Genomic DNA, 24631 nt, shown 5'->3' with positions numbered 1-24631 from the left:
TGATGTAATATGTAGGGTTTTTTGGGGGGAAAGTGGATCTCATTTTTACTTGTTATTCATCATAGCTGAAAGTTTATGCACCAGCACCTGCTATGCTTTTCTGTCAGATGTTATACTACTGATGTTTGATGTGCAATACCTGTCATAACCTACCACTATTGGTTAATCCTTTAAAAATCCGAGGAAATTAATATACAAAAAACTTTGTTGTGAAGAAGTTATGGTTGCTAGATACACAACATACCTGACATAATCCCATAAAAGCAAGGGCATGAAAAGTTAAGCCACCTACAAGTAGATATCCCCTTCTCCTCCACCCATAGGCACACAGCTTAACTGTATAATACACCACAGATAGCACACCTTGACCATTACTCTGTCTCCTAAGTATACAGCCTTCCATCACTACCTTTAACAAATCAAACCCTCCTATCCTACCACACCAAACATCCACAATTAATTTTATTGGGAGAAGGTAGTTTGGTAGAAGGGTGTGTGTAGAACAGCAGGTTAAGGGGAGCAGAAATAAGGTTGAGATGTCTGGTCTGTGCTATATGGCAGATGTGATAATGTTAAGGTTTGTCTGTGAGTAGATGAGCAGAGTATATGTATCATAAGGTGGTTTAACCTTTTATTGACTTGCTTTTGTGAGGTTGTGTTAGGTAAGCTATGCTTATGACAACCCTAAATCTGCTTCACAACAAAGCTTTTTAAATATCTAGAATATTTTTGAGGGAAACAGTAGTAAAATATTTACTAGCTGCATAAAAAGGTTACTACAATTGTGACAGAAAATGAGGGAATTATGTCAGACAAGAAAAACGTTTTAATGGAAGGGTAAAAATGTACAAAGTAATTATAAAAAAGTCATTTTAAAATAAATTCAAATAGAAAACAGGTAAAATTCGGTTTCTGCAATTTCATAAATGCCGTGTTAGATTTCTTTTAAATAGAAAAGTGACTCTGAGTGTATGTAATAATCAATTGCTTGATTTTGTAAACTAATGCCAGATATTTTAAATAACAGAACTAACTCAGCAAATGGTATTAGTCCAATTCCTAAAAAATATCACCATCGTTGGCATCTTGTTGGCAGTCTCGGTAGAGAGGGTAAGCATCAGCTACTTTCTCTGGACTTCAGAGTACTAATACTTAGCTCTTATATAGCACTTTCTTGTATGCCCCAGCAGCCTTTGCATGGTGCAGGTCTTTTACAGGCAAGAATCACAAATGCTGCCAGGGCTTAGAAGTAGCCTGAGTGACATGCCGAGAACTAACTTGTCAGCCAAATGCGGGAGTAAGCTGCGGCTCATAATGGAATGCAGACATGTGTTGGTCCACGTTCATCAATTGCTTGTATTCAGAGAATGAATCAGTCAATCAGACTTGGAGTATAGCTGCCTGCCAGGTTTTGTCCTTTCTTCTCCCCTATTTGCCCCACTCAATAAATAACTAAATAAATACATAAATAAAATCCCCACAGCTGGCTTTCATTCCAGCCCTTCCTATCTGCAGTGTTAGCTAGACTGAATTTATGGAAAATACATTTAATTATCCCCCCCCCTTTCACCCCTTTCATCTTTTTCTGGTTCCTAGGGGTTCACAAACAAGTGAAGGAACTGGGGAGGTTGCAGGTAGTCAAGTTAGAAGGTAGCTATTTAATTATATTGCATAATTATATAAAAATGAGTGAAATGTACATCAGTATTTATGGATTGCATAGAGGCCTAATTTTGTGCAGTTTCACATGTGACCTTTCTTGATAGTGAGCAAAAGTCGCTCATTTTTCCCTTCAGGGTCTCCCTGTGCAGTAGCAGTAAGTATAGGGGAGGCAGGAAGCTATCTTTCACACCACTCAGAAGCAAGAGCAACCAAAGGCAGACCAGGGTTCTAGAGAAGTCAATGGGGAGGTTAATGAAGGGAAGCAGGAGCTGCTGGGAGGAGCTTAGTATGGGAATAGGGATGGGCAGGAAGGAGGAGAGCCTGGAGGATTGTTGTGGAGGAATGAGCTAGGGCAGTGGAATCCTGGGGACTGCAGGGTTGCTGGAAATATGAGGGAATCTGTTGCAGCCTTCCTTATTCTGCCCCGCTCTCCATTAGCCTACCCACTCCTGACCTCAGCACTATGCTATCCCTTCACACACACACACACACTTTTTTACTACCAGGTGCTGTTGCTGGCACTACTTCCTGCTCCCTGGATCTGATACCAATTGGGGGAGAAGAGTGAGGAGAGACAGAGATCAATTGATAGCAAAAACCTGATTCCAGAGCATATCCCACCAGCTGGGAAGAGGAACTGCAAATGCCTAGTTGAATGCATGAGATGGCAGCTGAGATGCAGGCAGGTGTGATAGGGCTTGCAACAGTGTGACTGTCACACACAATGTCTGATGCTTGGCATCCCTTTGGGTTGTTCATTGGGGATTGGGCAGTTACAGGAAGAGATGAAAGCTGGAGAGGAATCCATACATCTTGCTGTACATAGGGCTTCACAAAATGTGGGGCTAGTCACGCTTCATTGGCTTCTTGGCTGAATTTCTAGCTACCCAAGCCTACTTAGAAAATCTGGATGCAGAAGTCAAATAAATCCAATTGTCATTTTCATAGTAATGCAAGCCCAGCTCATGCCATTTACAAAACAGTGAATGTAGTACCCTGTGGGTAGCATCACCTGTAGTTTCAGAGATTATTATAATAGCCAATGAAATTGTGGCATATTGACCGCTATTATATGACAGGGATACTGACCTTTGCCTGCTAGTTTTCAGTCCCCTTCATGCTCTCTCTGGAGTTTCTTGTAGACCTCCAATACAGCTGGACAAGCCACTTGTAGCGGTGTGAGGGATTTCACCCTCTCTGATTTCTCTGCATTACCACTTGCTCCCAGGAAAATTCAGAAGTGCTGCAACCATCTCCTCCAGTTCTCTTCCTGGTTCACTTTTATCCTCAGGGGTTTGGGAGATTTAGCTTACTGCATTTCTGTGAAAGATTCAGTTTTCTTCTGATACCACATAATAAAGACTGGAGTGCTCAGGAGTGCTGGTAAGCAATTGTACTTTATTTCCTGGCCCCAATCACAATCACAAAAATTCAGGGAAGAGTCACTTGGAATCCCTATCCCCTCAAAATATCCCCCCAAACCCCTTCAGCCCCTTTCCTGGGGAGGCTTGAGAATAATGTACCAACCAATTGCCTTAGCCATGTGAACACAGACCAGACCCTTTGTCTTCAAGACTCTGAAAATCAATCAGGTTCTTAAAAGAAGAAGAACTTTATTTATAAATAAAAAAGAAATAAAAAAATCACACCTGCAAAATCAGGATGGAGGGTAACTTTACAGGGTAATAAAAAGATTTAAAACAGAAGATTCCCCTCTGGGCCAGCTTCACAGTTACAAAAACAGGAATAAAAGTACCTCTGTAGCATAGGAAAATTCACAAGCCAAAACAAAAAATAACCTAATGCATTTCCTTGCCTTACTCACAATTTCTGTGGTTTTAGATGGATTATTCCAGGTATATTTTCAGGAGATATTGTACCTGCTTGGCTTCTCTCTCTGTCCAGAGAGGGAACAACAAAAGAGAACAACAATAAATACTTTCAAATCTGTGGAGGGAAGGATCTTCTTTCCTCATTGGTCCTTCTGGTCAGGTGCTAACTGGGTTATTTGAACTGCTATATCCCTTACAGGTAAAGCAATCCAATACAGCTGCCAAGGAGAGATTTTATGCTACTGCATACATAAAGGTTGCTACTCTTCCCCCTATATTTATGACACTCATAGAAAGAGAATTTCCATCAGAATCTGTAAGCAAACTATTACAAGGTTCTGCATAACATTTTAAATACTATGGCTGGAGCAAAATCTACACTTAAGAGAGAAATCCTCCTATTAGTGTGCAGCACCTGGCAAAGAAGTGCAGGAAGAAGGGAGATGTACCTGTGCAGGAGCCATCCTGTTGGCACAGGGTAAAATGGTTTGGGATAAGCCCCTTAATTTTTTTTAATTAAAAAAAAAGAAGCAGTGTGTTCTTCTGGCTAACATGCTACCCAAAGCCACCTACATTCTGAATGGCTAGCCAGTACTATTCCCCACCTGGCAGACCATAACCCTTTACAGGTATGGTGCACCAGCCTATTAGTAGCAGTCTTCGTCACTAGTGCTTAGGGCAGAATCATGGTGGCTGCTTTGTGAGGGGTACAGCATGCCTTCTTCTCCCACTAACACACCCGCCTAGCACAGGGCATGATTTAATCCGACATTTTTGCGCAGAAAACACGATGCGCTAAATGAGCTTCCCAGGAGTACTCAGGGATGTGTGGCAACTTGCTACCACTGACTCTTAGTGTGAGAAATTACCAGACCTGCAGTTCCCAAAGGAACAGTGCCCTGCAGCTTACTAGTTATACCTTAGAACACAGCTCCACTTAATACATAACGCTTAGATTTATTTATGGAGAAATCAGGTATAAAAAGTTACATATAAAATAAAATCCTAACATGCATTCTAGACCCTAAACACAATTCACAAGATGCCCTCTTGTCTAGTAAGGTACTGCAGTACTTCTTAGAGCACTTTTTAACCAGGATGGCTGAGACTCTTCTTTCATGGCAAGTCTGATGGCAATTTGTCTCCCTCAGTGAAGGATGCCAAAGCATCTTTCTGCACCCCAAGATATACCAGACCAGTCCTTGTTCTTCATCTTTAAAACAGGACCCTACCCCACCTGTTTTACTTCTTAATTTTCCTTATGAAGTCCCCACAATCTCTTCATTAGAATTTGATTCAGTTTGCAAATAGATCCCCATTGTAACACACACAATACACAATGGTCGGCCAGGGATATAAATGTATCCCATCTCCTGTATAGTGTAACTTCACTGAAAGCACGCTACCTCTGGATGACCTGCCTTTAACTACAAGGCCCTAGAAACATAATTTCTAATATATATATTTCTCCTTACATATTATATGCACATACATTTCACAAAGATTATGGTGATCAGTGTAACACAAGCTTTCAGCAGAAACAATACATGACCCTCTTTAGAGAATTAGAATGTAAATACCAGATCCAGGGGATCCCTGTAAAGATTATGTATCCCTGTACCCTCTGCCAGCTAGCATAAAGTGATCCTTTGGTTACAATAAGTTTAAATTATCTTTTCAACCCTTAAAGTTCTACATTAGAAAATCAATAATATCTGTAGATAAAGATGATTGCTTTACAAAAGATCAGCAACTGATTCAAATGCTCATGGACATGAACCAAGGACAGAAATACAGTCACAGAAATTTCTGCAAACTCCCTTATTCCACTTTATGTTTCCTAAAACATGTTCACAAGCCCATAGCAACAACACAAAGGCTACATTTAAAAGAAGGCTTGTGAGCCTGTTATAAAGACAATAAACAATTTCCTGGGAATGAAAGATCAAAATAAAAATAAGGGAGTCATTACTCTCACATATGAGGAAAATGTGCTCAAAGGATGAACCATGGAGAATCAGAAAGCATCCATCCAAAAGAAGAATGAAAAATATTACAACACTCATACTGTGACCTGAAGTAGGAGTGAAACAATCAAAATTCAGAGGGAAATGTTGTGATAACACCATCTGCTCATTTGCACTAAGCCAGATTCCCCTAACAGAAGCCATCATAATGTCTTATGCATGTTTTTGCACTGAGGACAATGTGTGTATGTACATAATTTATCTTAACATCAATATCTACTACCATATTCAATGACCAAAGTTAATGAATTCTTGAATTGTTTTAAAGGAGATACTGAAATAATTTTTCCTTTTCACAGGAGACAGTAATAACTATTACCTTTACTTTTGTCACTTCACTACTTCTTTAATATTTCAAATGAAGTAACATACCATTCAGATTCTGGTAATTCAACAAATAAAAATACAATCATACTTCTTTTATTTAATTTATTTATTTATATACTGGTATATACACATAAAAGTTACCTTGGGGTAAAAAAAGCTGCTAGCAGTTCACACTCTGCTCAGTTGAAGGATGGGGACAAACCTGTGCAAAGCCTGAACAAATTCTTTTTATTACTAAATTTTCCATGAACCTGCAAAGTGCAAGAGTCTGTGCTCTTGCAAAATACATGCTAAAAATTGAAAATCATGTCAGATGTGATATTTCTTTCACAGCATTTAACATGGATTCTGTATTAAAACTTTCTTTTACCCTTCCAATCCAAGATAAATCTTTTGTTCAGAATTTTTGTTAATATTTCTCTGCTACGTCTTTTCTTAATATTTTAAAGCATGCCTGCAAAACTATTCCTATCAGGGACTTGATGATCAATAGTTAATTTCAGATCTATAGTGTGGGTTTGCACAAAATCATTTTGAATGATTTACTCTCTATCTTGAAGTCAGGAAATGGATTATAGATCATACAAACTGCTTTAAAATTATCATTATGGTTGTGAATCAATCTGACAAAAGCAAGAAATTCCATATTAAAACTAAAACACCTGCCCCCAACCAGACACATTTTGATGAATGTGGACGTTTGTATTTTTCAGTTCAAGGATTATTTCTGGCTAGAGGTAGAAAAACATAGTTTCATTTTTTTCAACTGCCATCTAAACTTTTGTCCATTAACAAAAATCTTGCTAGGAATGTGTAACAAATATAGCTACAGCATATATAGCATGAATTTTATTCTTAGATAGCAATGGGCCCTAAAACTGCTATGTGAGAAAAATACAGTCAAAAGAAATTACAGATTAGTCACCTGTGGATTGTGAGTGTGGGTGTGTGCGCAGTGATACTATAGGCTAAAACTGTCTTGAACTTTTTGTTGTTTATAATTTACCAAAAGTATGCAGTTCTTTTTAAATTATAATGCCACTTTTCCAAAAATATTAAAATTAAAAAGTTAAAACATGAAAAAACCACAAATCTCCATGCTAATGACTCGCGGAGCTACCTATTTATTTCAGACCTGTTTTCCTCTGTCCAAATTAAAATCTCAGCCTGTCTCTCTGACATGTTCTTGTGAATGTGTAGCCATCAGCTCAAACTAAACATGGCTGAAACAGAGCTCCTAAGTTCTTTCCCCACCAAGCCCTCCCAGCTACTTCCTTTCTTGATGACTGTGGACAGCACCATCATCCTATTTGTCACCTAGGTCTGTAATTTGGGTGTCATCTTTGACTCAGATCTCTCTCTCAGGCCTCACATCCAGGCCATATCTCATTATAACATCTCTAAGATACAGCCTTTCTTATCCATCCACACAGCTAAAATGCTCATTCAAGCTTTCGTCACCTCGTGATGTCCTTTTCTCTGGCCTTGACAAATGCAGTCTTGCCCCACTCATATGCATTCAGAATGCTGCTGCAAATTTTCCTAGCCCATCTGGTGATGTTATTGAATCCCTCTCCTAACTCCCCATTCTCTATTACATCAAACATAAGATACTTTTATTCATTTTCAAGGCCCTTCATGGTCAGTCCCACCCCATTTTCTCTATCAAGCTATTGGTGCTCACTTCTGATCACCCCATGATGCCAGCCTCCTGCATCCTTTCTCCATTGCTCCCCACATGCTTGGGAGTTGTTCCCCAGGAATATCTGCAAAGTTACCTCATTATCCAACTTCAAATCCCACCTCAAAACTCTTCTTTGCCATGAGACACACAAAACATTCAACAAAAGTTAGGCTGCTGGTGTACAGTGACAACAGCCTATCATACTGACCAATATTGATTCACTATTTCCTTGTACTCTTCTGGAGTCCATTGAGGCAGAGACTGTCATTTTGTTCTGTATTTTTACAGTACCGAGCACAAGGGGGTCCTGGTACATGACTAGGACTCCTAGGTGCTACAGTAATACAAATAAAATAAATAAATAACGACTGGTCCTCAAAAAGGACACAGAGCTTGAATTCACTAGAGAGCAAATCTATTATTGAGTTAAATCAAATACTGCTGCCCTTTCAAAACTGTAATTTTTTTTTTTTAAATGTGGGTTTTTTTGCTTGTTTTAGACATTTGCTAATAAATATGTGGCAATATTTGTTCAGGATAAATTAGCATGGCTTTACTGCAGAGGTGGGCAAACTACGGTCCGCGGGCTGAATCCGGCCCCTCAAGGCTTTGGATCTGACCCGTGGCATTGCCACCGCCGTGGAGCCCCGCCGCTCCGGGGAGCAGCCACACCATGGCCCTGCAGCCCCTGGGGGTCGGGGTGGGGAGGCAGAGAGCTCCACACACTGCTCTTGCCTGTGGATATCTCCCGCAAAGCTCCCATTGGCCAGGAATGGGTTACCATGGCCAATGGGAGCTTCGGGGGAGGTACCCACAGGCGAGGGAAATGCGTGGAGCCCTCTGTGCCCCCCTCACTCCCAGGAGCCGCGCAGGAACCTGGTGCTGACCGTTTCCTGGGGTGGCTGGGCATGGAGCTGCGCAAGCAGGGAGCCTGCCCTGGCCCTGGTGCGCGCCACTGTCGCTCCGGAGCTGCTCTAGGTAAGTGGTGCGGGGCTGGAGCCTGAACCCATCCTGTACCCCACACCCCAACTCCCTGCCCTGAGCCTCCTGCCACACTCCTCCTGCACCCCAACTCCCTGTCCTGAGCCCCCTGCCGCATCCCGCACCCCTCCTGTACCCCAACTCCCTGCGGAGCTTCCTGCTTCACCCTGCACCCAAACCCCCACCGTGAGCCCCCTGCCTGCACCTTGCACCCCTCCTGCACCCCAACCCACTGCCCTGATCCCTCTGCCTGCACCTTGTACCCCTTCTTCTCCCCAACCCCCTGAGCCCCCTGCCTGCACCCTACACCCCTCCTGCACTCCAACTCCCTGTCCTGAGCCCCTTGCCGCATCCCGCACCCCTCCTGCACCTCAACCCCCTGACCTGAGCCCCCTCCTGCACACCACATCCCCTCCCACACTCTGCAATCCACCCCTGCACCCCAGCCCTGTAAGCAATTTTCCCACACAGATGTGGCCCTTGGGCCAAAAAGTTTGCCCACCCCTGCTTTACTGTATACCATTACCATATAAAAAGCTTCATGTGATTTGAAGTTTGATCTACTATAACCTTTTTTTAGAATATATATTTATCATTTTACTTTACTATTAAACTTTCCCATGTTTGCTTTTAGGAAATACAAGAACTCTTGAAGCCATCTCTGACAATGTGCACTCTTTTCTGGTGTTCCAAAGCCCTGTTTCTATTAATGTTTTGCAGGTAAGGAAGCTAAACTGTTGGTATCCCTTTGATATCTGTGGATAATATAGTTGGATGTCATAAATATAAAGGGAAGGGTAAACACATTTAAATCTCTCCCAGCCAGAGGAAAAACCCTTTCATCTGTAAAGGGTTAAGAAGCTAAAATTACCTTCGCTGGCACCTGACCAAAATGACCAATGAGGAGACAAGATACTTTCAAAGCTGGGGGGGGGCAAACAAAGGGCTCTCTCTGTCTATGTGATGCTTTTGCCAGGAACCAGAGCAGGAATGCAGGTCAGAACACCTGTAAAGAGTTAATAAGCAATCTAGTTAGATATGTGTTAGATTCTGTTTTGTTTAAATGGCTGATAAAATAAGTTGCGCTGAATGGAATGTATATTCCTGTTTTTGCGTCTTTTTGTAACTTAAGGTTTAGCCTAGAGGGATTCTCCATGTTTTGAATCCGATTCCCTGTAAGGTATTTACCATCCTGATTTTACAGAGGTGATTCTTTTACTTTTTCTTTAATTAAAATTCTTCTTTTAAGAACCTGATTGCTTTTCATTGTTCTTAAGATCCAAGGGTTTGGGTCTGTGTTCAGCTATGCAAATAGGTGAGGATTTTTATCAAGCCTTCCCTAGGAAAGGAGGTGTAGTGCTTGGGGGAATATTTTGTGGGGGGAGAGACGTTTCCAAGTTGTCACTTCCCCTGTTCTTTGTGTAACACTTTGGTGGTGGCAGCGTTTAACCTAAGCTGGTAAGAATAAGCTTAGGGGTTCTTTCATGCAGGTTCCCACATCTGTACCCTAGAGTTCACAGTGGGGAGGAAACCTTGATATTTGGTTAAAGGCCTTCTGATACTCTTTGGTCCACTGAATGGCATTTGGCTGTTTCTTTTTGGTTAGGACTGTCAGTGGGGCGGCGATTTGGCTGTATTGTGGTACAAATCACCTGTAATATCCGGCTAAGCCTAAGAAGGATTGGACCTGTTTCTTTGACTTTGGGACAGGCCACTTTTGGATAGCATCCACTTTGGTCTGTAGGGGGTTGATAGTTCCTTGACCCACCTGGTGTCCAAGGTAAGTCACTCTGTTTAGGCCTATTTGACGCTTCTTAGCCTTAACAGTTAGTCCTGCCTTCCTTATGTGCTCGAAGACTTTTTGTAGAAGTTCCAGGTGTTCTGCCCAGGAATCCGAAAATATGGCCACATCATCAAGATAGGCGACTGCATATTCTCCTAATCCCGCTAGGAGACCATCTACAAGTCTTTAGAAGGTGGCAGGTGCATTCCGCAACCCGAAAGGGAGTACATTAAATTCATACAGCCCGACATGTGTGGTGAAGGCTGACCTTTCCTTGGTGGATTCATCTAGCGGTACCTGCCAGTACCCCTTGGTTAAGTCCAAGGTAGAGATGAACTGTGCCCTTCCCAGTTTCTCTAATAGTTCATCTGTGCGTGGCATTGGATAGTTGTCTGGGTGAGTTACAGCATTTAGCTTATGGTAGTCCGTGCAGAAACGTATCTCTCCATCTGGTTTGGGAACTAGAACCACTGGAGATGCCCATGCACTGCCAGAGGGGCAGATTACCCCCATCTGTAGCATATCCTGGATCTCCTGTTCTATAGCAGTTTTAGTTTGAGGAGACACCCGGTAAGTTTGGACTTTAATTGGGTGAGCATTACCTGTGTCAATGGAGTGGTATGCCCATTCAATCAGTCCTGGGGTGGCTGAGAATGTTGGCGCATAGCTTGTGCACAGCTTCTTGATCTGCTGTTGCTGCATATGCCCAAGGATCATGGAGAGGTTCACCTCTTCCACGCCACCAGCACTTTTCCCTTTGTAGTAGACACTTTCAGGCCATTCAGAATCATCTCCCCCCTGGGCTGTAATCTTATGAACCTTTAATTCTCTGGAATAAAAGGGCTTTAGAGAATTAATATGGTATACCTTAGGCTTTTGGTTTGAGGTGGGGCATGCTGTGAGATAATTAACAGCTCCCAGGCGCTCCTGGACCATGAATGGCCCTTCCCATGACGCTTCCATTTTATGGGCCTGGAACGTCTTTAAGACCATGATCTGGTCCCCTACTTTGAAGGAACGCTCTCTGGCATGTTTATCATACCAGGCTTTTTGCTCTTTTTGAGCATCCTGTAAGTTTTCTTTAGCAAGGGCTAGAGAGGTTCAGAGGGTGTTTTGTAGGTTGGTTACAAAATCCAGAAAGTTAGTTCCTGGAGAAGGTGTAAACCCCTCCCATTGTTGTTTCACCAACTGTAATGGCCCCTTAACCTCGTGGGCATATACAAGTTCAAATGGTGAAAATCCTAAACTGGGATGTGGTACAGCTCTGTAGGCAAAGAGCAACTGCTGCAGCACTAGGTCCCAATCATTGGAGTGCTCATTTACGTATCATGGCCCCCAAAGTTCCATTAAATTTCTCCAGCAGGCCATTTGTTTGATGATGGTAAGGGGTGGCAAAATCCATGAAAGTCAGTATGTACTGCTTTCCTCCGGGTGTCTTTTTCAGAAAAGGACCCAGCATATCCACAGCTACTCGCTGAAATGGAACCTCAATGATGGGGAGTGGCTGGAGAGGGGCTTTGACCTGGTCTTGGGGTTTTCCCACTCTTTGGCATACCTCACAAGACCGGACGTAGGTAGAAACATCCTTGCCCATTCCCTCCAAGTGGAATGACCTTCCCGAACGGTCTTTGGTCCTGTTCACCCCAGCATGGCCACTAGGATCATGTAGTAAAGCTCAAGAGCTTTACCCGGTACTTAGTTGGAACTACCAACTGTCTCTGAGGATGCCAGTCTTCCTGGTGTCCACCAGAAAGAGTTTCCTTGTATAAAAGTCCTTTTTCAACAACAAACCTGGATCAATTAGAAGAGCTGAGAGGCGGTGGGTTGCTCTGTGCCACCGTCCAAGCTCTCTGGAGGTTTTCATCTGCTTCCTGTTCAGTCTGGAACTGTCCCCTTGTTGCTGGAGACATCAGTTCCTCATTGGATTGTGGACCTAGGCTTGGTCCCTCTGGAAGTGATGTAGGGGATGGGGCTGTTTCCGTTGACTGTGTGTGTGTGACTCCACTGGTGTACTATGTTGGGGTTCAGGCTCCGGCTGAGCCTCTTGTATAGGGTTATTGGCTGCTGCCGGTTCAGGTTCGGTGGGGCCCTCTCATGTTGGGGTTGCAAGTACTAGATTCAGTACTGGCAGTGGGTCTGGTGCTGGTTGTTCCGCCGGTTCCGGTTCTGGGTCTGGCTCTGTCTGGGTCTCTGGGACTGGATTCACTATTGCTGTTACTGAAGTTGGCATGGGGTCCAGTTCCATCACCTCTGACCGGGTCCTGGTAGAAATTTCCGGAACAGAGCTAGGCATGATGGCTTGCTTAGCCTGGCTGCGGGTGACCATTCCCACCCTCTTGGCTAGCTTCACATGATTGGCCAAGTCTTCCCCCAAGAGTATGGGGATGGGATAATCATCATAGACTGCAAAAGTCCACGTTCCTGACCAGCCCTTGTACTGGACAGGCAACTTGGCTGTAGGCAAATTGAAAGAGTCATCAAAGAAGGGTTGAATTGTCCCTTGGATCTCTGGGTCGATTAAATTTGGGTCCACTAAGGAAGCATGGATAGCCGACACTTGTGCTCCGGTGTCCCTCCACGCGGTGACCTTCTTCCCGCCCACACTCACAGTTTCCCTCCGCTCTGGGCCTGAGGACCTCTGGTGTGATTCCGGTGCAATGAACTATAATCTTTTGGGGTTCTTGGGGCAGTTGGCCTTTACATGCCCCGGCTCATTACATTTAAAAATCGTCTAGCTGACGGGCCACTGGGTTGCTGGAGAATGGTGTGGCAGGACGATAAGGTGTCTGGAGTATTCTTTGGTGTGTAGTTGGGGCCTTGGGCTGTCCCTGGTAGTAGGGTGTGGTCTGAGGGTGTCCCTTCTGGTATCCGCACCAACTGCGACCAGGGTTGTTCCTCTCTCCTCCCTCCACCCATTTTGTTTTGGCTTGCCCCATCTCTCTGGTGGTCTGGGACTGCTCGTATCAATCAGCATAAGAAGCAAGACTTTCTGCTGAGTCCATTTTCTTAGCCCATAAACACTGTTTTTTTTCCTCCTTGGACATATTCAGGAATTGCTCCTGAGCTATCAAATCACACATTCCATCAAAGCTAGTGACACCCCTTCCTGGGACCCATTTATTTAACAGATCCTTCATCTGGTTTAGATAAACCACATTACTTAGTCCAGGCCCTCTCTTCAGGGTTCGAAATTTTACTCTCTAGTCAGAACATTATTTTTGCCCATGTAACAAACGCATCTGAGAGTCTGCAAGGAAGAAGTTTAAAGAACTCATTGGAATCTTACCTGAATCTTACCTCACTGTTGCAGAAATAAGCCCACTTCAGCTAAGAGCAGTGGAAATATAGAGCTGAACTCACCCTTGGTGTAACTTCATTGTTTTAAGTGATCCATAATATTTTATATTAAGTATATTGTTGATCAGTCGAACTTGTTCAGAAATAAAGTGGACATGACATCATTTGCCAAATGATATTATTTAATTTCTATTATTATTTGTGTAGAGTGAACACTGTGCTAGGTGATATACGAATATGAAATCTATACGGACACATGGTCCCTGCCTGAAGCATAATACAGTTTATTTCAGAAAAAGCAGTTCAGCCACACATAGTACAACAGGTGATGGTACAAGCTTGAGGTACTATTAGAAGTACTGGGTGCAGGTGGGTCTAGGCCTGCCCATGACTAAAGATCTCGCCCACAACTAAGGGGGTGGAACCACTAAGTGCAGTCTCCATTTGATTACAGGAAACAAAGGAGAACACAGGCACAGGAGTGAGGACAAAAGAGTTGGTGGACACTGCCCCGGGGAACTCTGCCTTGAGATGTGAGTGGAGAAGGGACCAAAAATAGCTCCCAGAGTTGCAGAGCACCTCCTCAAGTTTCCTCCTCCTGGTGTGATGGATGACCATCTTGTCCAGTGCTAGGAAAAGAGATTGATGAGGCGATCCCGTGACTCTGTGGGACCATGGATGGGGTGTGCACAGATCAGGAAGTGTGTGGAGAAGTGCAGCCGGAACCTCAGTAAGAGGTTCTGAAGGAGCCAGAAGAGGGCCTGTAACCTGACACACCCTACACAGAAGTGTGCCAGGGTCTCCCTCTCACTGTGGAAGGGCCAGGTGTCAGGAGTTTGTGAACCCCCCTGCAAACTTGAATCATCTTGATCTGATCACCACTGAAAGGCTTTAGGGAAGGAGTTTGAAAACATTTTTCCTGGGTTACAATATGTTTGTGAAATCCAGTTCCCTTTGTGACTCCCAACTAATGGGCCAAATTCTGACCTTTTAAATGTGTGTAATTCTGCTGAAATGAATAGGGTTGCAAGGATATAACTTTTCAAAAAACAAAGACAAAAAGAACTCTTAAAAAACATTAAAGAACAAAATAATTTTGAAGAGGTCTGTGACAGGTTGCCCCCTTTCTGGGGTGCCACCTGATGTACTGGGACACCACTGAGCCTGCATGTTCCACCAGCCTGGGTTCCTTTACCCTGTTTTCTAAGCCAGGCCCACAAGCCTCCTCTAGCACACACACAGGTAGGGACACATTCAGCTGCAGAAAGACAGAGAAACTGAAATCAGTACTGCATGGGAAAGCTTTTAGCTAAGGAATTGTCCAGCACTCACGTGCATTTCCCCTCTGGAGAGTAAACCCAAAATTGTGTTGTCTTGCACTGCACAGAGAACTGTACAGGGTAAGGTAATTGAAATTCACCCTCTCCCTTAATGTGGAGAGATATGCACAGCTTTTTGCACCCCCCTCCCCCTCCACACCCCAGTTATGAATTACACAAATTCGGTTTAAAACAAAAACAAGTTTATTAAGTACAAGAGGTAGATTTTAAGTTGTTGTAAGGGATAGCCAACAGATCAAAGCAGATTACCTTAGTAAATGAACAAAAACTGCAAACTGAGTTTAACACACTAGATAAGTAGGATATAAATTAGCAAATTCTCATTCTGAATGATAAACAGGCTGGCAGACTTTTAAGACACAAGTTGCTTTGGCTTTCCCAGGTTTTCATACCACAGGCTAAAGATCCTCACTTCCCCTTCAGTCCTTGCCCCTCAGGCGTTTCCAGGTGTGTTGTTGCAGGGAGAGTGAGGTTCCATGATGATGTCATTGTCCTACTTTTATATGTTCTTTCCACTTGCTGGAAAGCGCTTTTGCTGTGGTCTGGTTCAAACAGGTCCCAGTGTGTAGTGCTGTCTCTGAGAGGTTTCTATTGTACACAGTTCCTGGGGTAATCCTTGGGCTTGTGTGCATTTCCTCAATAAGCCATTAACATTATTTGCTGTTTTACTTTGGGGATTGTTTCTGTGGCCTGCTGACTATGCTTGCTGGACCCTAAGTGAACCCCACTATACAGAATCTTGATTATTTTGGAGCTAGTTGCATGGAAAGTTTTACCCATACTGCTTAATTGCTTAATTATGCCCACTATTTTACTATCAAATATTTTCTCTGAAATTAGTATGTTGTGGACTTTAATCAGGAACTCCTTTCTATTTGCCTTTTTGTTTCATAATACCATGTATTTATAGATAAAATCTCTCTAAGAAATTGGGAGAATAATTGATTATCCTGATAGAATCCTACCCTTATACTCTTTTGCAAATAAATCTGAGAATAATTTGGCCATTGAGTTTATTCTGTTGATTGTTGGCTCAAAGTATCTTACAATGAGAGTTTTATAAGATTAAGGAAAATTGTTGGATTGGGTTTTCAGGAACTGACCCAACCACCTTCTGTGAAATATTAACAGCCTTCACCTGGATTTGAGGGCATTTACCATATTTCATCATTGGGTTTTTAATAAGGAAAGAATTAACATACATATTAAATTATTGATAGACTGAAGTAACAGAGAGTTTCATTTCAATTGCTGGTATATTTTGAAGTATTATTATTTTTCTGTGTAGAAGCTTCTGTGGTTTGTTAAATATAGAATGTTTTAAAATATGCATTATACACCTGACAGACCAGAAAAATAGGCATTCCAGTCTATTGGATAAATACATATTCATAATTTTTCTAAAACACATTCTCTAGACAGTAGCCTGAGACAGCTGTTTCAAAGTAATTTTGTATTCTGATGAGTGCTAATGCATTTTGGACAAATTCCTTAAGAACATTTAGGAACAAAACTTACTTTAGGAGGTAGATGTGTTTAAAAATTAAGTACCAAGGCAAAGGAAACTCAGGTACATATGTGGAGGAGATGCATAAGGGAAAAGCAAAAAGTTCTTGTTTTTTTAAAATTCCCTGTGTTATAGCTGTACAAGATGCCCTATCACAGTAATTACTCCTGCTCCTTTTGAGGTGGGGTAAAGAAGGAAATACACAGCATCCCTATTACAGAATAGGACTACTTGGTAGGCTCAGATTTTTGGCCCCAAAAGAAACATGGTACTTAAGCAAGGAGCCTAATTTTAAACTCTTAAGTTGGATGGTTGGCTATATGCTTAAATATCTTGCTGAATCAGGGCCTTATTTAACTTGCGTTTTGGAAACTGAAGAGTTAGTGCTATTCTGCTTATGGAAGAGGTGTAATGTACCCTTCTCCAGCCACCTGAATACAATGGGTTGTCCTAATGCACAAATGATTGAGGTCTTGTGGACTGAATAGGACCCTTAGTTATTATTTAATCAAAAACAAGAGGAATGAGGTTGCACATTAGAAGCTCATTACATAAATCCAGAATTATCTTGGAATAGCGTAGAGCTGGATGATAATTAAAGTGATTCAAAGAAATTGTTTCAAAACACCAATTACTTAATGGACATACACATCATGCAACAGCTTATGTAAGTTATAACAAAGTTGACACTCCAGACCACTGAAATACAATCCGCAATCAGGTATTGATCAGAAGAACAATGTTGTGTGATGTGATGAAAAAGAATGTTTTCTGGCTATTTCCCAGGTTTTTTTAGAACTACATGAAATATATTCATCCACAGCACATTAAAACTATGTGGTTAAATTCATGCAACTCACTGACATTTTAGCTGTAATTATGTGTTACTGGGTGAGAGACAGAAAAACTACCGCAAGCATGGCCTCCATGTAACAGATTAAAAGGTGATACTTACACAGCAAGTAATTATACTACATTTCATTCATATTTAAAATATACACTTGACTTAAAGGTTCTTTCTTCTTTAGAAGATCATTAATCTTATAGTGAACAGACTAATTGTGGCCAAGTATTGTTAAAAGAGCATACTTAAAAGAAAATGGAGTAAATCAATGAAATACCTTTGCCTAATAAATCAACTTCCAGAGACAGAAGAATTCATATAGTCTATGTGATTCTAGGAGAAAGAACTTTACAACTGACAATGAAATACAGCTAGCTCCCAACAAAGATTGTGAGGGGAAATACACTTGCCCAGATTCACACAGTAGGACAGTGGCAAACTGGGGAATAAAACAACAGTCTCCTGATTTCCAGTCCTGTATCCTATCTATGGGACTCCCACCCCCATTTCTACATAAACCTCTACTATTAAGTCACTGGAATAATCGTGTTATACCACTAGTTTTATTTGTTTTACTTTCCTATATTGTACTCATAGCAAGTTTGTGTACATAGGAGCTGTACACTATAATTCTACTTGATTTATCCAACATATTTATTTCTCTCTCTCTTTTAAAATGTGGTACAGTAAAAGCAGGATTTTGAGAGATTTAGTGTATAAAAATATTCCTTTTTAAAAAACTGCCTTTTTTTCCCTGGGGACTTTAAGTGGATTTTGCAGTATAAAAAGAAGCATCATTATAAATGAGGAAACAAAAAAACAAACAAACCAGAAAGGATATATGGTAATGTATGTTTTACACATTCAGCACTAGAGAAAACTGAGTTGTTTCCTCAAGCTGTTCAGTTATTAGTGCAGTCTAAAAAAATATTTAAGGCTAAAAATGATAGTTTCTGTAAATTAGGGATTGAACAAGATTCATGAAGTCTGACATTCTCTAGGATATTATTTTTCTGTAGATAAGTGCTTTATGAAATACAAAAGCACAAACATTTCATGTTATGTAAATTAATGGCAAGCAGTCCTTTATGGCCCTGACACAAGTACCAGTTTCAAGAAACTCAATTTTGTCTCTATAAAACTCTTCCTCCATGTTTTTCTTTTCCTTTAGGTTAATGAAAATGTCCACAGCTGAAGGAAAAGGTGAAATTCTTCCTCCAACTATTCAGAAAATCATTAAGGGATACAACAAGTACCTACGTCCATTTTTTGATAGTAAGTATATAAATTGTTTTGGACAAGTTTATGCCATAATGTAGGCGCTGACTTTTGTTTTTGCTGGTGGGAGCTTTTGAAGAGGTGTGTGTGTGGTGGGGGAGTGGGGCTCTGCCAGTTTTGGGGGGAGGCTATTTTTAGCATATTTATACACTTCTTTCATATTCTAGTTATTGAATGTGTCTATCCTTGGTATCTTTATTATTTCAATAATGATTAAATTGTATGAACTACTAATTAATTGATAATTACATTATCATGAATTACAGTATATTAACATAATTGCAATCACCTACAAACTGTCTTCACTAGCATCCCAGTTTAAAGACATTAGGTATCTCACTGTAGCTTTCTGGATAACTGTCAGCAATCTTATTTACATCTAGTTCCCTGGTATGGTCTTGATGCACATTAAGGACAGCTACATTATTCAGTTGCACCTGTCCCATTGATGACTGGAGATGATTTTTAAGCATTCTGAAACTGGAGAATGAGTGTTCTGCAGTTCAGGATGGTACAAGCACAGTGAAAAAAATATATAAATTTGAAGTAGTCTGAAAGCAGAGTGCTTTCAGAATACTGCAAATGACTCCAAGATCTCTTTCTTGATGGTAACAGCTAATTTAGACTCCATCATTTTGTATATATAGTTAGGATTATATTTTGCCAATAGCATTACTTTGCATTTAACATTGAATTTCATCTGCCATTTTGTTGCCAAGTTTTTCTGAAATTCTTTTGTAACATTTTGCAGTCAGCTTTGGACTTAACTATGTTGAGTAAATTTGTATCATCTGTAAATTTTGCCATCTCACTGTTTATCCCTTTTTCCAGATCATTTATGAATATGTTGAACAGCACTGATCCCAGGACGGGCCCCCGGGGGGGACACACTGCTATTTACCTCTCTCCATTCTGAAAATGGACCATTTATTCCTAATCTTAGGGCTAGTCTACACTGGCAACATTAAAGTGCTGCCACAACAGTGCTTTAACATGGTTTGTGTATTGCAGCAGAGCTCCCAGTGCTTTAAAAAACCCACCTCCATGAGGGGTGTAGCTACCAGTGCTGGGAGTGTGGCTCCCAGCACTTGTGCACTGTCTACACTGGTGCTTTACAGCACTGAAACTTGCTGAGCTCGGGTGGAGGGGGGGTTCACACCCCTGAGTGAGAAAGTTGCAGCACTGTAAAGTGCCAGTGTAGACAAGCCCTGAATTTCCTATCTTTTAACTGGAGTGCCTGGTAATGCTTTCAGAATCCTGTCAGTATCCTTAATTTAATTTAATTTAATTTAACTTAATGACAAGCCTTTTGTTATCTTAATCACTCTGCTTCTGTTTATAAACAAACTCCCTGTCCCAAGGGCAGAAGCTGTTAGCAGTAAAGAACTGATCACATTCCACACACATTTGGTTTTTCCACTAAATGCATCCGATGAAGTGAGCTGTAGCTCACGAAAGCTTATGCTCTAATAAATTTGTTAGTCTCTAAGGTGCCACAAGTACTCCTTTTCTTATTCCACACACAAGCTCTGTCTAGGGCTAGGGCGTGCCCTGTGAGCAGACCTCAAGTACAAAACTCAGGGGGGCCAGGAACCACTAAGTCTCGTGGGTGCTGAGCACCCCTTATTTTTTTTCATGGGTGCTTGAGCCCCAGAGCACCCACGGAGTTGGCGTTTGTGCACTGTAACACAACATAGCATCTGAAAGACGTAGCCCAGCTTTGAAAGCAGATCTCCTTATTCTCTGTACCTCTTTTTTTCTGGATTTGACAGTGGCACATTGATTTGAAGATGTATGCTGCCTATAATATCAGAATGTGACCAATAACCTAATGGCTTTCTTGAACCAAGGTGGGGTTTATAAAGACCAAACAATGATAAACAAGCCTTCCAATATTTCATTTATTTATATTAGACACCCACAGGTATTGGGTCATGCTTTGACCATCAGTTAAAGTAATTATTTAAGCTGTGTATTTACATAAAACAATGTAATATAATCTATGACTACTAGAATGTAACATTTGAAATGAGAAGAGCTTTACATCTCATTTCAATGATTCTAAAGCTGCTTATACAAAAGTGGAGACAAATATTGTTACTACTATTAATTGATGGCTCTTATCACCCAGGAAGTTAGATGCTTTAAATATGGAAATTGAAACATAAAACTAAGGTCACAACAAATCAAATATTAAATAAGCAAATCTTGCATTTGTGCCCTAATGTTCACTGAACTTGATCTCTGACAGAGTTCTAAGGAAAGGAGTACTTGTGGCACCTTAGAGACTAACAAATTTATTAGCGCATAACAGCTCACTTCATCGGATGCATTCTAAGAGTTCTAAGGGAAGTTCATTCCAAAGCCCACGGCCCCCCCATCAGACACGAAGACCCAGATTCTCCCTTGCAATCAGGGCTGAATTTTTCTGTGTTGCAGGTACAAAACAGCTTGAAAGCCAGCTACCTGAGAATCACCACAGTCGGCGTCATTTGCATATTTCTAAAGGTTTCTAGTTGGTAAAGTTAAATATTAACCTTTTAAAATAAATTTAAAATAAATGCAATCATAAGCCAGTGCTAGTAGAAACATGTAACCAGCATCAATTTTTGTACTTAAATTGACAGAGTAACGGAAGAAAAGAGATTAGTATTAAAATGTAACCTTCTCTTGGGATTAGTGAGCTATGACTTTTTTACTCTTACTTTGGCCTAAATATATTTTTATAAATATAAATATATTTATTTCCTCATACACACAGGTAAGATGCACAGACAATAAAAAGTGATGAGGTGTCTTAGTATTGTGAAACCAACAGTAGCTTCTATAGACCCTCAGGATTACTGCCAACAGAAATGTTACTGCATCTATCAATATTCTCAACAGAAATCTCACTTCTGCCTCTGAACTTGACACTGAGATTTATGGGGTCCTAGCTATAACACACTTAGTAGTAACAACTATATATTAAACTTTTTTTTTTAAAGCTCTGGTACATTGACTTGCATGTGATAGCTATTAATCTGCAGGCTTAATAACGGATCAGTTCTTTGCATGGATCAGCATGTATAAAATCTGTCTTCTTTGAATAACATGCAAACTCTGAAACTGAAGTTCTTGAGTTTTAAAACATATGCAGGTCATGTATGACATTGTAAAATAAATGTACAGAAGGGAAAGGAGGCAATAATTTTAAAGTTAGGAGTTCAGAAGCTTCATTCTCTCTGACAAAATTATTTCCTTTTATGTAATCACATTAAGTCATTGGCTTAAGTGGTTCTTAGATCATGCAATTATCTCCTAATGTCTGAACACATGTGGTGAGACTATTCGTCAGTTTACCAGCCAGAGCATGTCACACCACATGTAATTTTTAGAGCAATTTTATAAAATATGAATAGCCATTACTCTATTGTATTTAAAAGTGCATAAAATACCTACATCTGTTGCTCTCTTTTATTCTAAGTGCCCCAACTGCTGACACAGCTGCTTTAAAGGGTTGTTTATGTAGTATGTTGGGGGAGATAATCTTTTGCTAGCAAATAGCAGACAAAGTTAGTAAATGTGGAGTGCTAAGTACATTCCATCTAATTTAGGACAATACACAATAAGAGAGGTTAATAGTGGTTACCATTAGGGCTTTCGTTTTTAGGCATAATAATTGCTGGGGCCACTACATACATATGTGGCTGGATCAGCAGAAAATGACTTTAGTTTTAGTCCACTACTAGTACACATTTGTTAATGTGCTTTGGTTGAGTGAGATTCAGCACAGAGACAGACACAGAGCAATAGCAAAGCACTTCTGTTGAGATCCAATACTAAAGCACCTCAGCAAAATCACTTTAGTTGAGACCTAACACATGAGCACATTTTAGCAATGGCTCTCAGCTACTGGAGTTTGGCCAGAGCTTCTTATCTCTCAGTTGTATTATAAGAAAAGGAGTACTTGTGGCACCTTAGAGACTAACAAATTTATTTGAGCATAAGCTTTCATGAGCTACAGCTCACTGGTTATAGTAAGTCTGCTGAAGAGGTGGGGTGAGACCAAAGGAAATGCATTTTACAGGTGGCAATTTTTACAACAGGATTAATCATGATGGGAGAGAGAAGAAATTTATCAGGGAGTAATGTAGGTGACTGGCATTAGTGTTTTGGCACCATGTAATGTTTTATGTATTTTTGTGAGAATAACATATTGGCAGCAGTGGCACCAAATGATGGGTTTTAGTAAGGAAGTTATTGAAGCAGCATAGCTCTCTAATGTAGACACAGCCTACACTGACAAAGGCATTTTTTTGTATATGCAGGAACACCACTTCCCTGAATAACATTAGCTACGTCAACAGAAGCCTCCTTCTATTGATATAGGTGCATCTACACTGAAGGTTTTCCTGGCATAGCTTAGTGGGTTTTGTTGTTGTTGTTGTTTTTCCCCATGCTCCCGACCAATGTACCTATGCTGACTTTTAAGTGTAGACCAAGCCCAAAGTATAACAGACTTTACTCAGAGCTGCAACTATGTCCACAACCCCTAAATGCAGGGTTAAGCCACTGGATCACTGTAGTCACATAAACCTCTTCTCGGGTCTTATTATTATGGGTACCTCAATTATTTTTTCTTGTTTAGTTGTTTAATAATTGTATACAGAAAAAGACAAAGCGTTGACCAAATGCAAATGGCTGTTTTGCTTTAAATGGGTGTAGCTTCATTGAAGTCACTGAAGCTATGCTGATTTATACCACCTGAGGATCTGGTCCTAAGTGCAACATATAGACCCCCAGCATATGCACATAAGCATATATGTACACTGGCATGAGTCCAAAGTATGCCTGTACAATCCCTGAAACACATGCAAGTACTTGTACGTATGTATGTTGGATACGCATAAAAGTGTGCTTGCGAATTTGGAAATCTGAGCCATAATGCTGCTTACATTATCAGGAGATTCTGTAGATTGTATAATTCAATTTATCAAGGAGTTCATAGATTTAATAAAATCATCTCCTGTTTTCATTAATTTTCTTATACAAACTGACATTGGAATGCAACACACAGTGTGCATATTCTTGTTTGTATCTGCTCTCTGTTTGATTTGCTATTAATTATACACCCAGGAAAGATGTTTACAGAAAAAATATGCTCCCACAAAGGAATTAGTTTGTCATATGATTAGATAATCTTGTTTAGATGAGCTGATTGCTGGCATCAACAATGTTTAGAGTTTAGTATTAACTAGGTATAAAGGGATCTAGTAATATGATTTAATCTAGTGAAAAATGGGACAGATTTTATCCTGAATTTTGAAACCCAATAGTTCAGAGATGTTCATATTTGAGGTTTTGCTTCAGGCAGGACACGAAATTTCTTGGAATGATACTAGTATGCAAGGATACACTATCAAATAAAATTGACACTAAATTCTCTTTAATATTTAGCAAATGGATTTCTAACCCCCAAAAGAGAACATCATTTATTAACAGATTGGCATCAGACAGATACTGTGGATTCCCCATTGCTGTTGCCAAGAGGGAGAGACAAGTACCATTATAATTAATTAATGATACATTTTAAGGAGGCATAATTTCTTGTTTCAGCAAAGCCTCCATCTTGCCAGTTCCTTTACATGTGTCATTTATTCTGAGGTAGACAGATGACTGGAAATTATTTTCAATTAAAAAAAAATCAAGCTAGAATCACCATTGAAGAGACTATGAAGATATTTATTCTTGTGAATATAGTGAACCCGGATACATTCTTCTCCAGCAATAGAAAAATGGTAATTTATCCCTCTTGTTTAGTGCAGTAGCCATGTAGTTAATAGAATCTAATCTCTCATAGCTTTTTGCAGATGTAAAATTGATCAAGGGATTTTAGGTTTGTCTATATCAGATCTGTTTAAGTACATATCTACTCCTCTCATTTACTAGAGGTTCGTAGAGTATTTAACACAACAGAACACCAACCTTGTTCCTAAACGGTGCTACTGTAATATAATTAATTTTTATTATTATTATTAACAATAACGATAATGTTCACATTTCCTAACAATCCTACTGCAATGTCTT

The 24631-nt window shown here is 40.6% G+C and overlaps 1 protein-coding gene across 1 annotated transcript in view; it reads left to right on the top strand.

The window, feature by feature from the left end:
• The window catches only part of LOC119859252 (gamma-aminobutyric acid receptor subunit pi-like), a 68323-nt gene that overhangs the window by 6902 nt on the left and 36790 nt on the right, over positions 1-24631 (top strand). Inside the window, exons 2-3 of the mRNA XM_038411119.2 lie at positions 9148-9233; positions 18456-18559. Of these exons, the coding sequence (XP_038267047.1) occupies positions 9181-9233; positions 18456-18559 (157 nt within the window). The 5' untranslated portion in view covers positions 9148-9180. The remainder of the gene's footprint in view (positions 1-9147; positions 9234-18455; positions 18560-24631) is intronic.

Source organism: Dermochelys coriacea, chromosome 7 (assembly GCF_009764565.3).
Source record: "Dermochelys coriacea isolate rDerCor1 chromosome 7, rDerCor1.pri.v4, whole genome shotgun sequence".
NCBI lineage: Eukaryota > Metazoa > Chordata > Testudines > Dermochelyidae > Dermochelys > Dermochelys coriacea.
This window is presented reverse-complemented; position numbering and strand designations above follow the sequence as displayed.